The sequence below is a fragment of the Octodon degus genome, unplaced genomic scaffold (assembly GCF_000260255.1).
Source record: "Octodon degus isolate 3935 unplaced genomic scaffold, OctDeg1.0 scaffold00215, whole genome shotgun sequence".
Lineage (NCBI taxonomy): Eukaryota > Metazoa > Chordata > Mammalia > Rodentia > Octodontidae > Octodon > Octodon degus.
In genome coordinates this window covers 385,396-397,410 of record NW_004524791.1, presented here as the reverse complement: position 1 = coordinate 397,410, position 12,015 = coordinate 385,396, and the positions used below count along the sequence as shown (strand labels likewise).

General features: G+C 57.0%; 1 protein-coding gene across 1 annotated transcript in view; it reads left to right on the top strand.

Annotated features, from left to right (window-relative positions):
- Zdhhc7 (zinc finger DHHC-type containing 7) overlaps window positions 1–11,098 on the top strand; it is a 27,955-nt gene extending 16,857 nt beyond the window's left edge. Inside the window, exons 4-9 of the mRNA XM_004644969.2 lie at window positions 3,725–4,055; window positions 6,597–6,721; window positions 8,230–8,326; window positions 9,175–9,256; window positions 9,679–9,809; window positions 10,187–11,098. Of these exons, the coding sequence (XP_004645026.1) occupies window positions 3,741–4,055; window positions 6,597–6,721; window positions 8,230–8,326; window positions 9,175–9,256; window positions 9,679–9,809; window positions 10,187–10,363 (927 nt within the window). The 5' untranslated portion in view covers window positions 3,725–3,740 and the 3' untranslated portion in view covers window positions 10,364–11,098. The remainder of the gene's footprint in view (window positions 1–3,724; window positions 4,056–6,596; window positions 6,722–8,229; window positions 8,327–9,174; window positions 9,257–9,678; window positions 9,810–10,186) is intronic.
- Window positions 11,099–12,015: the final 917 nt, after the last annotated feature.

The window sequence follows — 12,015 nt, the reverse complement described above, 5'->3', positions numbered from 1 at the left end:
AATATTGGTGCTATTTCTTGCCTGAAGTTCTTGTAGAATATGGCAGGGAGCCCACCAAGTCCTGGGCTTTTCTTACTTGGTAAGTTTATTGCTACTTCCATCTCATTGCCTGCTCTGGGATTAGCCAGGATTTGTAAGTCTTCTTTGTTCAGTTTTTCATAATTCATATTATTTTTTATTCTCTGCACGTATGTATGTGTGTGTGTAATATATATATATATTTTTTTTTTCTTTCTTTCTTTCTTTTTTTTTTTCTTTTGCGGAACCAGGGATTGCACTCAGTCCCTTGTGCTTGCCAGGCAAGCGCTTATTCTACTGAGCTGTCTCCCAGCCCCTATATTTCCATTTCTTGTGAGTTTTCAAATTCACTAATACAGGTTTGTGAAGTAGCTGCAGGTCATCTGGGTTTTGGTGGTGTCCACGTGATTGCATCTTTTTCATGACTAATTACATTGACTTGCATCTTTGCTTTGCTTTTGATAAGTGTAACTAAGGGTGTGTCTGTTTTGTCTGTTCTTTCAGAGAACCAGTCATCGATTCATTGATTCTTTGTTAACTTTTTGTAGTCTCCATTTTAGCAATTTCTGCTCTGATCTTCATAATTTCCTTCCTTATACAAGCTCTGAATATGAGTTCTTGTTTTTCTAGGGTCTTGACGTATAATATTAAATTATTTATTTGGGCTTGTTCTGGCTTTCTTGACGTGGACATTGATAGCTGTAAGCCTTTGTTACAGGACTGCTTTCATTGTAGTCCATAAATTCCGGTATGTTGTATTGGCATTCGCATTTACTTCTAGAAGTGTCTTATTTCTTCTGCGACCCATTAATTACCCAGGAATGTGTGGATTAATGTGCCTAATTTCTGTGGCTTTTGCCACGGGTTTTTAGCTTCATTGCACTGTGATTGGCTCATGTGCATGGCAGAATTTTGATTGCTCTGTGTTTATTTATACGTGCTGTAATTAGCACGCGTGTGGGAAAGTGCTGTGTTGCTTAAGAGAATACACGTCCCGTGGTGGCTGGAACTCTGTGACTATGTGTCCGGTCCATTTGTTCAAAGGTTCGCTTCAACTCTGGCATTTGATTTGTTTGTTTGTTTGTTTGTTTGTTTGTTTATTGATCTCTATTAAGATTCCCAGCTGGGGACATAGCTCAGCAGTGTAAGTGCCTGCTAGCCAATGCAAGGTCCTGAGTTCGATCCCCGGTACCAAGAAAAAGGAGGTCCCGCATTGTAGCTTTGTTGATGTTTACCTTGCCTGGCCCTTGCGCCCGTTAGTGTTTGGTTCATGAAGTTGGGCACAGGTGGGAGTCTCTTCCTGTTGCCTGGTTCCGTTCTTCACTTTGCAGTGTCCTCCTCTGCTCCTTTCGATCAGCTGGGGCTTAAAGTGTGTTTTGTCTGAAAATAGAATAGCTGACCCTGCTTGTTTTCAGGCTCCTGTTGCATGGAATATTGTTTTCCGTCCTTTGATTTTAGTCTGTGAATTTGCTTTTCGGTTCAGTATGTTGGCTTATCCGGCAAGCACGGGGCTGGTGTCGTCATCCTTCCACTAATCTGTGTCTTTCGATTGGGGGATTGAGACTGTTTACACTGACAGTGGCGACTGCGGGTGCTGACATCTTCCTGCCGTTGTGTTGTTTTCCTTCTACTTAACTGCTGGCCCTGCCCAGATCACTCACTGAGTTGGTCTTCTTGGTGTCCACCCCCTTTTAGGTGTCCACCCCCTTTTAGGTGTCCTTGAGAAGTTTTGGAGTGCTGCTTTTGTGACCATGCATTTTCTTAAGTGCCCTTTATCATGGAAATTCCGTACTTCTTCATCAGCTTTATTTGTCTCTCACACAGTGCAGACTCCTAGCGTTCCTCCTGTCTGCGCCGCCCCAGCGTTGAGGTTATAGGAGTGCACCGCTGTGCTGAGTTCTGGGTCCAGTACAGCATGCAGTACCTGGGATTGAACCTGCGTCCTTGCGCTGGCTAGGCAGGCGCATAGACCACCAAGCCCTCCATCAGCTTTAAAATAATTCCCCAGGGTAGATGCCCTTGGGCAGAAGTTCTTTCCTTCCAAGGCTTGGAACCTTTATCCCAGGCCCTTTGCCTCCAAGGTTTATGTTGGGAAACCTACGATTCCAGTGGGTTTTCCTTTGCAAGTGAACTGTTGCATCTTTAGTTCTCGAGAGTGTGTTCTTGGGTTGGATTTCTGGTTGTTGGGTTTTTTTGTATTTTAGGGAAGGGTCTACAGGGTGTATGGGGTCTCGACTAGATCAGGCTCGTAGTGATCCACCTGTTTACAGCCTCCCAAGAGCCGGGATCACAGGCGTGCACCACCACGCCTAGTACCCATTGCTCCAGCAAGGCAGGCCCAGGGATTGAACCCCTGGCCCCTGCGCTTGCTTGCAGGTGCTTTAACCCACTGAGCTAAGGAGTGGTGTTTTGTGATCATGGCTACCTGGGTGTCTGTGCTTATTTATACGTTAATTTTTTCCCACATCTGGAAAATTTTCTGTTGCTTCCGTAAACAGGTTTCTTCTGCGGTCCTTGTTTTCTCCCGATTTTCACTCACTCTGATTACTCTCGGGTTGGGCTTCCTCGTGCCATCTGGCAGCTCTGGGACCCGCTCCCCACGCCCCTGTGGGAAGGCCGCTCGCTGCCCGGCCACAGCCCCGCCTGTGCACATGCCGCTGCCCTCGCACTTGTTGCCTCTGCTGCCTGTGACTGCATTCATTCTTTTTAGCTTTCTGGATTTGTGTTGTAGGCTCTTTGTGGCTTAGCATTCTTTTCTGGACAGCGAACTCGGTTTTCACTCACCTCGTCTCTAGGTTCACTGATCTTTCCCTGGGCTCGTGGTCCGCGTGGTTGCCTCTCTGCGCTCTGGCACCCTGTCCGTGTCCCGTTGCCCCACTGGTGGGCTCCTTCCGGACATTTCTGCTGCGTAGCTTTTGATCGCCTCCCCTTGGTGCTCGCTGCATCGGCTCTGGGGAGCTGCGAGTCTGGGCCGGCTTTTGTTGTCTAGCATGCCCGTGTTTCCGTCTTTGGGCTCTTGGTCTCCTGTGCTGGGTTTGCTGCTGATCACGGTGGGCAGCTGAGGCCTCCTCGGCTGTGGCGCCCTTGGCGTTTGCCTCTGTCCCAGGCTCCAGCTTCTTCCATTTGCTTGGGAGGAGAGGTGGCAACCTGTCTGGCCCAGTACCTGGTTCTTCAGAAGTGGGCCACACACTGAGTATGGCCCCGGGCAGTCTGGATACTGACGCAGGGTGCTGAACGAGAAAAGCGGTTGACAGCCCCAGGCTGGTCTCCCCGGCTGTCGTAGTAAGTTCTAGCAATAATAGTGTCCGATACAAGCTGGATACAAACCTTGAGGTCCACTCGTAGACCGTCCTCTCCAAAGCAGACACGGAGCCTTTCAGGGTACCGAGCGTCTCTCCGTAGGGAGATGTGCTTCTCCAGGTGCTGGTCTCATCCTCAGGTGGGCCGGCTGTCTGGCTGTCACCTCTGCCCAGCATGCTGCGATCATGGTGCAGGGCCGCCAGGAGGCAGTGTGGGGACTAGGGGCTCCTCAGAAACACAGCTCTTAACTGCTGACACGTGTTTTCTTCTGCTCCGTGCTCATAGCTGGCTCCGTCACATGGCCAGGGCACGCCGTGGCTGTCACCTTTACAGAGGCTCGGGCACCCAGCCCAGCTCCTGGTGGGCTCCTGAGACCCCAGGACCCAGCAGCTCTGTCTCTTTGCAGGGCGTGTCCGGGAACCATGCAGCCCACAGGACACCGGCTCCGAGATGTCGAGCACCATCCCCTCCTGGCTGAAAACGACAGCTATGACTCTGCCTCTTCTTCCTCCTCCGAGGCCGATGCCGTGGACAGGGTGTGGTTCATCCGAGACAGCTGTGGCATGGTCTGTGCCGTCATGACGTGGCTCCTGGTGGTCTACGCAGACTTTGTGGTGACATTCGTCATGCTGCTGCCTTCCAAAGACTTCTGGTACTCTGTGGTGAACGGGGTCGTCTTCAACTGCCTGGCGGTGCTGGCGCTCTCCTCGCACCTGAGGACCATGCTCACTGACCCCGTGAGTCCCGTGGGGTGGGGGTGGGGCTGCGTGGAGCCTGCCTGCTGCGGGTGGCACCAGCCCACTGTCCAGAGTACATGCAGCCGTGGTAGATGTGGCCCTGGCCGTGTCCAGCATACACTGTGGGGAGCCTTCCGTTTTCCAGACAGGGTCTTGAGTGTTGCTCAGGCTGGACTCCCCTGCCTCAGTCTCCTGGATTAAGTGCTGAGGTGCCTTTCAGTGTAAATCCCCGAGCTGAGGGGCCTGGGCTGCTTGTGTCCTCAGTGGTCTTGGCTGTAGCAGCTCCATGAAGCCAGAGCCCTGGGACGTGCCCGGCCCCACTGTGCGTCCCCAGGGCCCAGAGTCCTCTGAATGGTACAGGCATGTCCACCACCCGTGGAGGGTCCCCCGACCTCACCACCACGCCCCCTCCCGTGCCCCAGGCTCTGTGGAATTGTGTTCAGGGCCATCCGCGTGAGTCCCTCTGCACATGGCACATGGTCCTGGACTTCGGCCTGTGGCATCCTGTTTGGGGCACAGCATGGGTCAGAGCCTCGTTCCTTTTCCTGGCTGTGTGCTGTTCCACAGTGTGGGGTCGGAGCTGCATCAGTTTACGGTGGGCGGGGGGTTTCCTCTGGTGGCGGACAGGGTGCTTGTGCACCTTGGAGTGCAGGCACCAGTGTGGCTGCTGCGGTGTGGCACCGGGAGCTCAGTGCTCACTGCCAAGCTGTCCTTTGAGCAGCAACCCCACTGGCGCTTGTTAGACTCTTGCTGAGTGAGCGCTTATGGTGCGCTTTCGTTCTCTGAGGTGCCAAGGAAGAGAGCCGGCACACTGCGCTGGCATCCAGCCCAGCCCTTTGTGTGGTTCATCGTGAGACAGGGTCGTGCTAAGCTGCTAGGCTGGGCTGAAACTTGAGATCTCGCTGTCTCGGCCTTCAGAAGAGCTGGGATATGGTGTGTGCCACCACGCCTGGCTCTCATTGTGGTCTTGATTTGGACTTCTTGGAGGAGGCGATTGATAAAACATCTCATTACGCAGATCAGCTTGGTCCTGAACGCACTGTGTAGCCCAGGCTGGCCTTGGGTTTATGGGAACCCTCCCGCCTCAGCCTTCCGGGCCCCGGGTGACACGCCTACCATGAGCCTGGCAGTCCCCGTTTCCCGAGGACCGATGCTGCCTTCCTGCCCTTGCAGTCCTCTTCTCAGAAGCAGCTGCATCCTTTGCCTGATAGAATGTCACTGTTTCAGCCACGCCATGTGTTTGGCTCTGGTGGCAACTGACAGAAGCCACTGGGAGTTGTGTGAGTCAGACCGGGGAGCCCAGGGGCGGAGCTCTGAAAGGGGCTGGGAAGCTGCTAGGAAGGTGACAGAGGGACAGGCCTGTGAGGAATGGCAGCCACAGACCAGGCCTTGGGCGTGACCAAGCCCAGGCCAGTACTTGGGTGAAGAGAGAGGCCGAGTCCCTCGCTGCGTCACTTCCTACATGCCTCAGACACCATCTGCGGAGGGCCGGTGGCTGAGGCTGACCCCTGAGGGGCAGGACGGGCAGTACTAGCGGGAGAGGCTCAGGCCAGGTCCTCATGGGCATGTGGAGTGGGGGAGGAAGAGGGGCCCGAGGCTTCGGAGGAGCAGAGCAGACATCCCAGGCCTGGTGGGGATGTGGCGGCCGCGAGGGCGGCTGCCTGTGAAGGTCTTGGGGCTCTGGGCTGCGGAGTGGGGCTGCAGCTCTCATCACAGAAGCAGCCGCCCTCGGGCCCCTTGCTTGGCTCCTGCCCCTCCACCATTGTCTCACTGTCCAGGGACAACGCCTCAGTGTCCAGCTGCCTTCTTCCTGTAACAGGACGCTGTGGGGTCCTGCCGTCTGCAGGGAGAGTGGAGGCACAGCCGCGCCCGGGGCCTGGCGAAGGGTGGGTGGTGGGAAGGATGTGGAGAGATGCAAGTGGGCGTGTTCCAGCCTTGTTGCCCGGAGCGCGGAGTCTGGCTCGGGCCGCTGGGTGAAGCCCTTCACTTCCAGACCCGAGGAGACGGGCAGCCCTGCAGCACAGCACAGGTAGCCGGGCAGACAGAGAGATGGCAAGGCCTGCCCTGGTCTTGCCTGCCCTGGTCTTGCCTGCCCCAGCTCTGGAGCTTAGGAGCTTTCCTGGGTCCCACGGCAAGCCCCGCAGAATCTCAGATCTAGGGTTCTGCCAGCCGTGAGGAGCTCACAGGCAGGGTCCCTGTGCCCCCGACTGCCCCCTCGGCCGCCTCCAGGCTTATCATCCAGAGGCCGCCTAATTCCTTATTTGCTGCAGGACAGGAAACCCCAGGGCAGGCCTTCCCATAGACAAGCTCGGCCAGCTCTGCCCCACGTGAGGCTAGAGAAGGTTCCATGTATCTGCCATCCGTAGTGGTGGTGGTACTCTGCGAAGATGAAGCTGGCCCTGCGTGTCGGTTACTGTGTGTATGTAATGTGCTCTTGTGACAGCGACAGTGTGACTGTTGGGTGAAGCATGGAATTGCAGCTGAATTCAGAAACGAATGCTTTTTCTTCCCTCCCTCCCCACGGGAATGTGCCCGGTGCAGGGGGCGGTGCCCAAAGGGAACGCCACGAAGGAGTACATGGAGGGCCTGCAGTTGAAGCCGGGTGAGGTCATCTACAAGTGCCCCAAGTGCTGCTGCATCAAGCCCGAGCGCGCCCACCACTGCAGGTACAGGCGGCGTCCAGGGCCCCCGAGCGAGCCTGTGAGCCTTCTCCTACTCAGCTGCACCCCTGCCGCCCCCACACCCCCTCTGTTATGGTACTGGGGGCTGAGTCTGATGTACATCCTCAGCCCTTTTTAAAGGTTGGGGTTTTTTGAGACAGGGTCTCCCTTTGTAGTTTAGGCTGACCTTGCGCCCAATGCATAGTCCAGGCTGGCCTCAAACTCACAGCAGTCCTCCTGCCTCAGCCTCCTGCATGCTGGGATTAGAGGCACACGCCGCCACACCTGGCTTTTATGTTTTCAATTTTAAGACAAACTCTCATCAAGTTGCCCAGGTGGGACAGTCTTCAAAGTCTCCTGCCTCAGCCTCGCAGCATGCTGGGGACACAGGCATGTGCCACCGTGCCTGGCTTCCAGCAGAAGGGTCTTGTGTGTTCTGGTGTGGTGCTGAGGGTAGGAGCTCCGTTCTCCCGGGTGTGCTCACAAACACCAAGGTTTTAGGAAGGGAATGGAAACGCAGTGCAGGCAGCGCGCCCTGGCTCCCCCAGCTCCTGCTGGCTCCTGGCTGTGGCAGAGGGCTTCCAGTGCCAAAGCCGGTACCCTGAGAGCATCTCTCTACCAACCCCGTGGCCTGGCCACATGGGCCAGTGTCTACCCAGGGAACACATGGGTATGAGCTGGCTGTGTCCACGGCAGAGTCCGTGGGAGGAGCTTTGAGGGCTTTAGCTCCTTAGAGCCGCAGTGAGCATTTGAAAGATTCGCCTCCTGCAGCTAGGCAGGGAGCAAGCAGATGCTGTGGTCTCCCTGGACTGCAGTCTCAGTGCTGCGGGACAGTCGGCCACCAACCAGCTCCACGCCTGAGATAAGCGGGCTGCCATGGTATGCAGGCGACACCTCAGGCCTGCCTGCAGTGGGAGCAGTTACTGGATTGGAGGGGCAGCAGAGGTTGGGCTGAGAGAGAACCTGGACGCAGGAAGTGACCTTGTCGTGGAAGGTCCCCAGGAGTGCCAGCTGTTGTCTCTTCCCAGCTGATGTGCAGCTCACCACCACTGAATGGCCACACTGTTTCTGAAACATGACTCGTGTTGGGGCAAGCGCAGTCCCGCAGGCAGAACAGCAGCCCTGTGTCTGGGCCGTGTGGCTGCTGGCCCAGGTCCTGGCAGGCAGCAAGCTTTTGGGCTTCCCCAAGTGTGAAATCATTCTTGTCCTCCACGGAGAGAGATCCCCTGCGAGCTCGCACGATGGAGAGCGGGCTGTCGGGTGAGCCTGGGCTGGCCCCAGGGTGCGCGCTCAGTGGGGCGTGGGCTCGGGCCTGTGGGTCCTGGTGTTCTTTCCTTGGGAGCAGCAGGCCTTCAGAAATCAATCTGAGCGATGCACCTGCAGGCGGGCGGTCGCCCGCTGAGTGTTGGGGCGTGCTGCCTCAGCCCGCTGTCTCGCGCCCTTGGTTTTGCTCGCTGGGATCCCTCTGGTTTCCTCGCAGCACGGAGCACTGACAGTGAGGCTGTCCTTTTCAGTATCTGCAAAAGATGCATCCGGAAAATGGATCACCACTGCCCGTGGGTGAATAACTGCGTAGGAGAAAAGAACCAGAGATTCTTCGTGCTCTTCACCGTAAGTAAAAATACTTCTGTCGTGAGCGCAGTGGTTGGGAAATGCTTTAACCAGAGTCTTATCCTGGGCAAGGAGACATCAGACTGGCTTCCGCCAGCCTTTTCCCCAGATTTCCCATGGCAGCGCCGAGCTCGGGTCGCAGGAAGCTGTTCCACGGATAAATGGATGTGGCTGTTAGTTTAGGGGCCGAAGGGCTGACGAGATAGCTCAGCGGACTAAAGCACCTGCCTAGGTAGGCTCAGGGACCAGGACTCGATCCCCCGCGTGCCATGCGGGCCCTGCCCCCGGGATGCGCTGAGGTAGCAGTTGAGACTGGGCGTGGTGGTGCGCATCTGTAATCCCAGCGCTTGGGAGGCTGAAAGCAGAATCACTACAAGTTCGATCTGTGTAGTGAGACCCTGTAGGCCCTGAACTAAATACATAGAAAAGAAAAAAAGTTTAGGGGTCAGCTGTGATGTCACTTTCCTCCAGCGTCTTGACCGGCTCAAGACGGTGCTGTGCTTCACATACCTTGCTGCCGGGTGGCCTGGGCCGCCGTGTACATGCATGATGTCCTCCCATCGGCAGCTTTTTATTAATGTCAGTATAGAGGCCCGTGGGGTTGCCAGGCCAGTAGTCCCGCTGGTGGTTAAGGTGACAGGAGCGTACTGAATCAGTATTGTGGCGGCACCCTACTCGGACGTGTGTTAGAACCCATTCCGCACCGTGTGTCGCTCAGCCTGATGTCTCGGGTAGGCAGAGGCCACCCGGGCCACCCTCTCGGGCCCCTTGTTTGCCTGACGGTAGATGGCGGGGCACTGGTGGCTGCGTTGGCATCAGCGTTGGCATCAGCACCGTCTCCCCTCCAGATGTACATAGCCCTGGCCTCAGTGCACGCGCTCGTCCTCTGCGGCCTGCAGTTCATCTCCTGTGTGCGGGGACAGTGGACCGGTGAGCTGAGCCCCTGGGTGTCCCCAAGGAAGTCACCTTCCCCAGTTTTGAAGAAAATCCTTGTTTTAGGCATTGAATTTTTTAAAGAAAAGAACATGACTAAGTTTTCCTTTTGTACTAAGGCCATAAGATTCTTCTTCCTTAGTGGTCAGTTTCAACTAAATAATTTTAGTTGTGTTTTGCACATTTGTGAAATAGAGGAGAGTGAGTGTTGTCCCTCCCAACCCTGGTGTGCTTTCCAGACCCATGTTCCCAGCTGCCCTTGCGTTGGCAGTGGGGGAGCAGGTGGGGGAGCAAGGGAGGGAGTCCCACGGGAGCCTCGGGGAGCACAGGCCCTCCTAGGCCGCTGGCCAGGACGCTGCAGGGCACAGGTGCACGTGGGAGGGCTGTGCCAGGCAGTCACACCCGTCTCACCCTCACAGAGTGCAGTGACTTCTCCCCTCCGATAACCGTAATCCTGTTGGTCTTCCTGTGCCTTGAGGGTCTGCTGTTTTTCACATTCACTGCAGTGATGTTTGGCACCCAGATCCACTCAATATGCAACGATGAAACGGTAGGATCCGTGCGGGTAGGTGGGCGGGCGGGCTTTTATCGCGTCATCCGGGCCTCTTGAGAGGCCTGGCCAGCAAGTCTCGCCCCCTGTGGCTGCCTTTTTGTCCTGGCACTGCAGCCTGGGGAAGGCACTGGGAACTATGAGTGGGTGAGAAGGGTGGGCACCACCTGGGCTCCTACAGGTCTGGGGTGCCACAAGGGGAGGGCAGGGCTGCCAGAGGCAGGAGGGAGAGCCCACTGTGCCCACTTTGTCCCCTTTGCCTCATACCCAGCCCAGAACAAGAGGGGCCTCCGAGGTCAGGCATGTTCTGTTTACCCCCATGACCTGCTTCTGTCACAGTCAGAGCCACCTGCCACCCACACTCTTTTTGCTTCTAGGAAATCGAGAGACTGAAAAGCGAGAAGCCCACGTGGGAGCGGAGGCTTCGGTGGGAAGGGATGAAATCCGTCTTTGGGGGCCCTCCCTCACTCCTATGGATGAACCCCTTTGTTGGCTTCCGGTTCAGGCGACTGCAAGCCTGGCCCAAGAAAGGCGGCTCTGAGTTCTCGGTGTGAGCCTCCTTGTGGGCTGTGACTTGCCTGTGGACCCGGCCAGTTTGGCTCTGCCAGCCCCATGACCAGGAGGGCAGGTGGGCACAGGTTGCAGTGGCCAGCAGATGGGTGTGGCCACGTTGGCCCGAGAGGAAGCCGGCGAGAGCCTTCCTGCATGCCGGGGCCGGGTGAGGAGCAGCTCCGGCTGCATGCCTGCTGGCCCTGCAGGGAAGCCTGCTGGCCCGGTGACACCAGCACACTCCCTGAGCAGAGGGGCGTCTCCACGGAGACCTCAGCCTCTGAGCCCAGGCCCTGCGCACCGAAGGTGCAGACAGCCGGCGCGCTGAGGGCGAAGGCAGTTTCCAGAACACTCCGGGCCCGGCCGACAGCGCCCCTCCCAGCCCGTCTGTGCGCCCGTCTGTGTGTCTGTGCACGTGTGCGGTGTGTGCCTGTGTGTCCAATCGGCAGTGTTGTTTCCACAGTGTGGTATTTAGCAGCTGTGTACAGCAATCAAGCTATTTTTCAGAAGCCGACGTTTCAGGGAAGAGGGGCAAGCTGTGCGGGTCCCCCGCGCTGTCTATGAATGTATTCCCAGCTGGACAGTGTCTTGATCCAAAGAACAGCCACCCTGTGCGGCCCTGAGACGCCCGCCCATGGATTTCCCGGCAGGAGCCCGGAGCCGGCCTGTGGTCCCAGCCGAGCTGGCAGTGTCTGCCCAGTCCTGGTGTGAGGAGAGCCGGCCGCACAGTACAGGGAGGGGGTGGCAGGCAGCCTGGACCCCAGGCAGGGGTGGGCTCAGCCAGTGGGAGGGTGGCCCTGGAGGGGTGGCTTTTGTTTTTATGTTTCTCTACCCACAGCACAGGTGATCAGATCGGACCCTTGGTCTGAGCTTAAAATTACATCAGAAAGCAAACAGCCCCTCCTGGGGCCTTGCCTTAAACTGCCTGGGCCGCACCTCTGCTGCCCGGGGTTGGGGCTGGGCAGTGGGGCTTCCAGGAGGCATCTCCTGCCTGGTGCCTGCCTGGCACTGTTGAGTGGGTGGCAGCAGCGGCTCTGCCAGCCCTTCAGGGCATCGCGGGAGGCCCGCCCAGGCACTGGGGCTGCTCCGCGTCATTTGCACATCTGTGTCTGGGGTGGACGCATGTGCCGGGCTTTGGGCGAGGCTGTTGCGTGTAGATCCTGTTCATCAATCGCATAACGACCCAAGTGGCGCGTCCTGTGAGACTTGGTGAGCCCGTGCAGATCGCGTGTGCTTGACTCTCCAGCCTCTCCTTCTGTGTAACTTTTATATGAAATAAAGTAGCCCAGCGGCCGTCCTCAGACCATTTTTGGGTGTGTGCTGCTTCTGGTTGGGAGTGGGTGGCCTCAGTTTACCCACTGGGCCTGGGCCGCCACCCTTGCGCTCTTGCTTTCTGACACCTGCGACCTCTGAGCCCCGGAAGGTCGCCCTGGCCATGCGCGTCCCACACGTTCCTCAGCAAGGCCTTTCTGTCCCCCTAACCTGCTCCTCGCCCATCCTAGAGTCAGTTCTAGTACAGGGCAGAGCTTCTCGTGCCTGCAACGCTGGATTTAGTCAGTAAACCCCATTGTTTGGGCTGGGAGGGACCTAGCATGGCCTCTCCCTGTGGCTCTCACCCTGGGCACCTGGCACAGTGGCCCAGGAGGTGTGAGCTTGA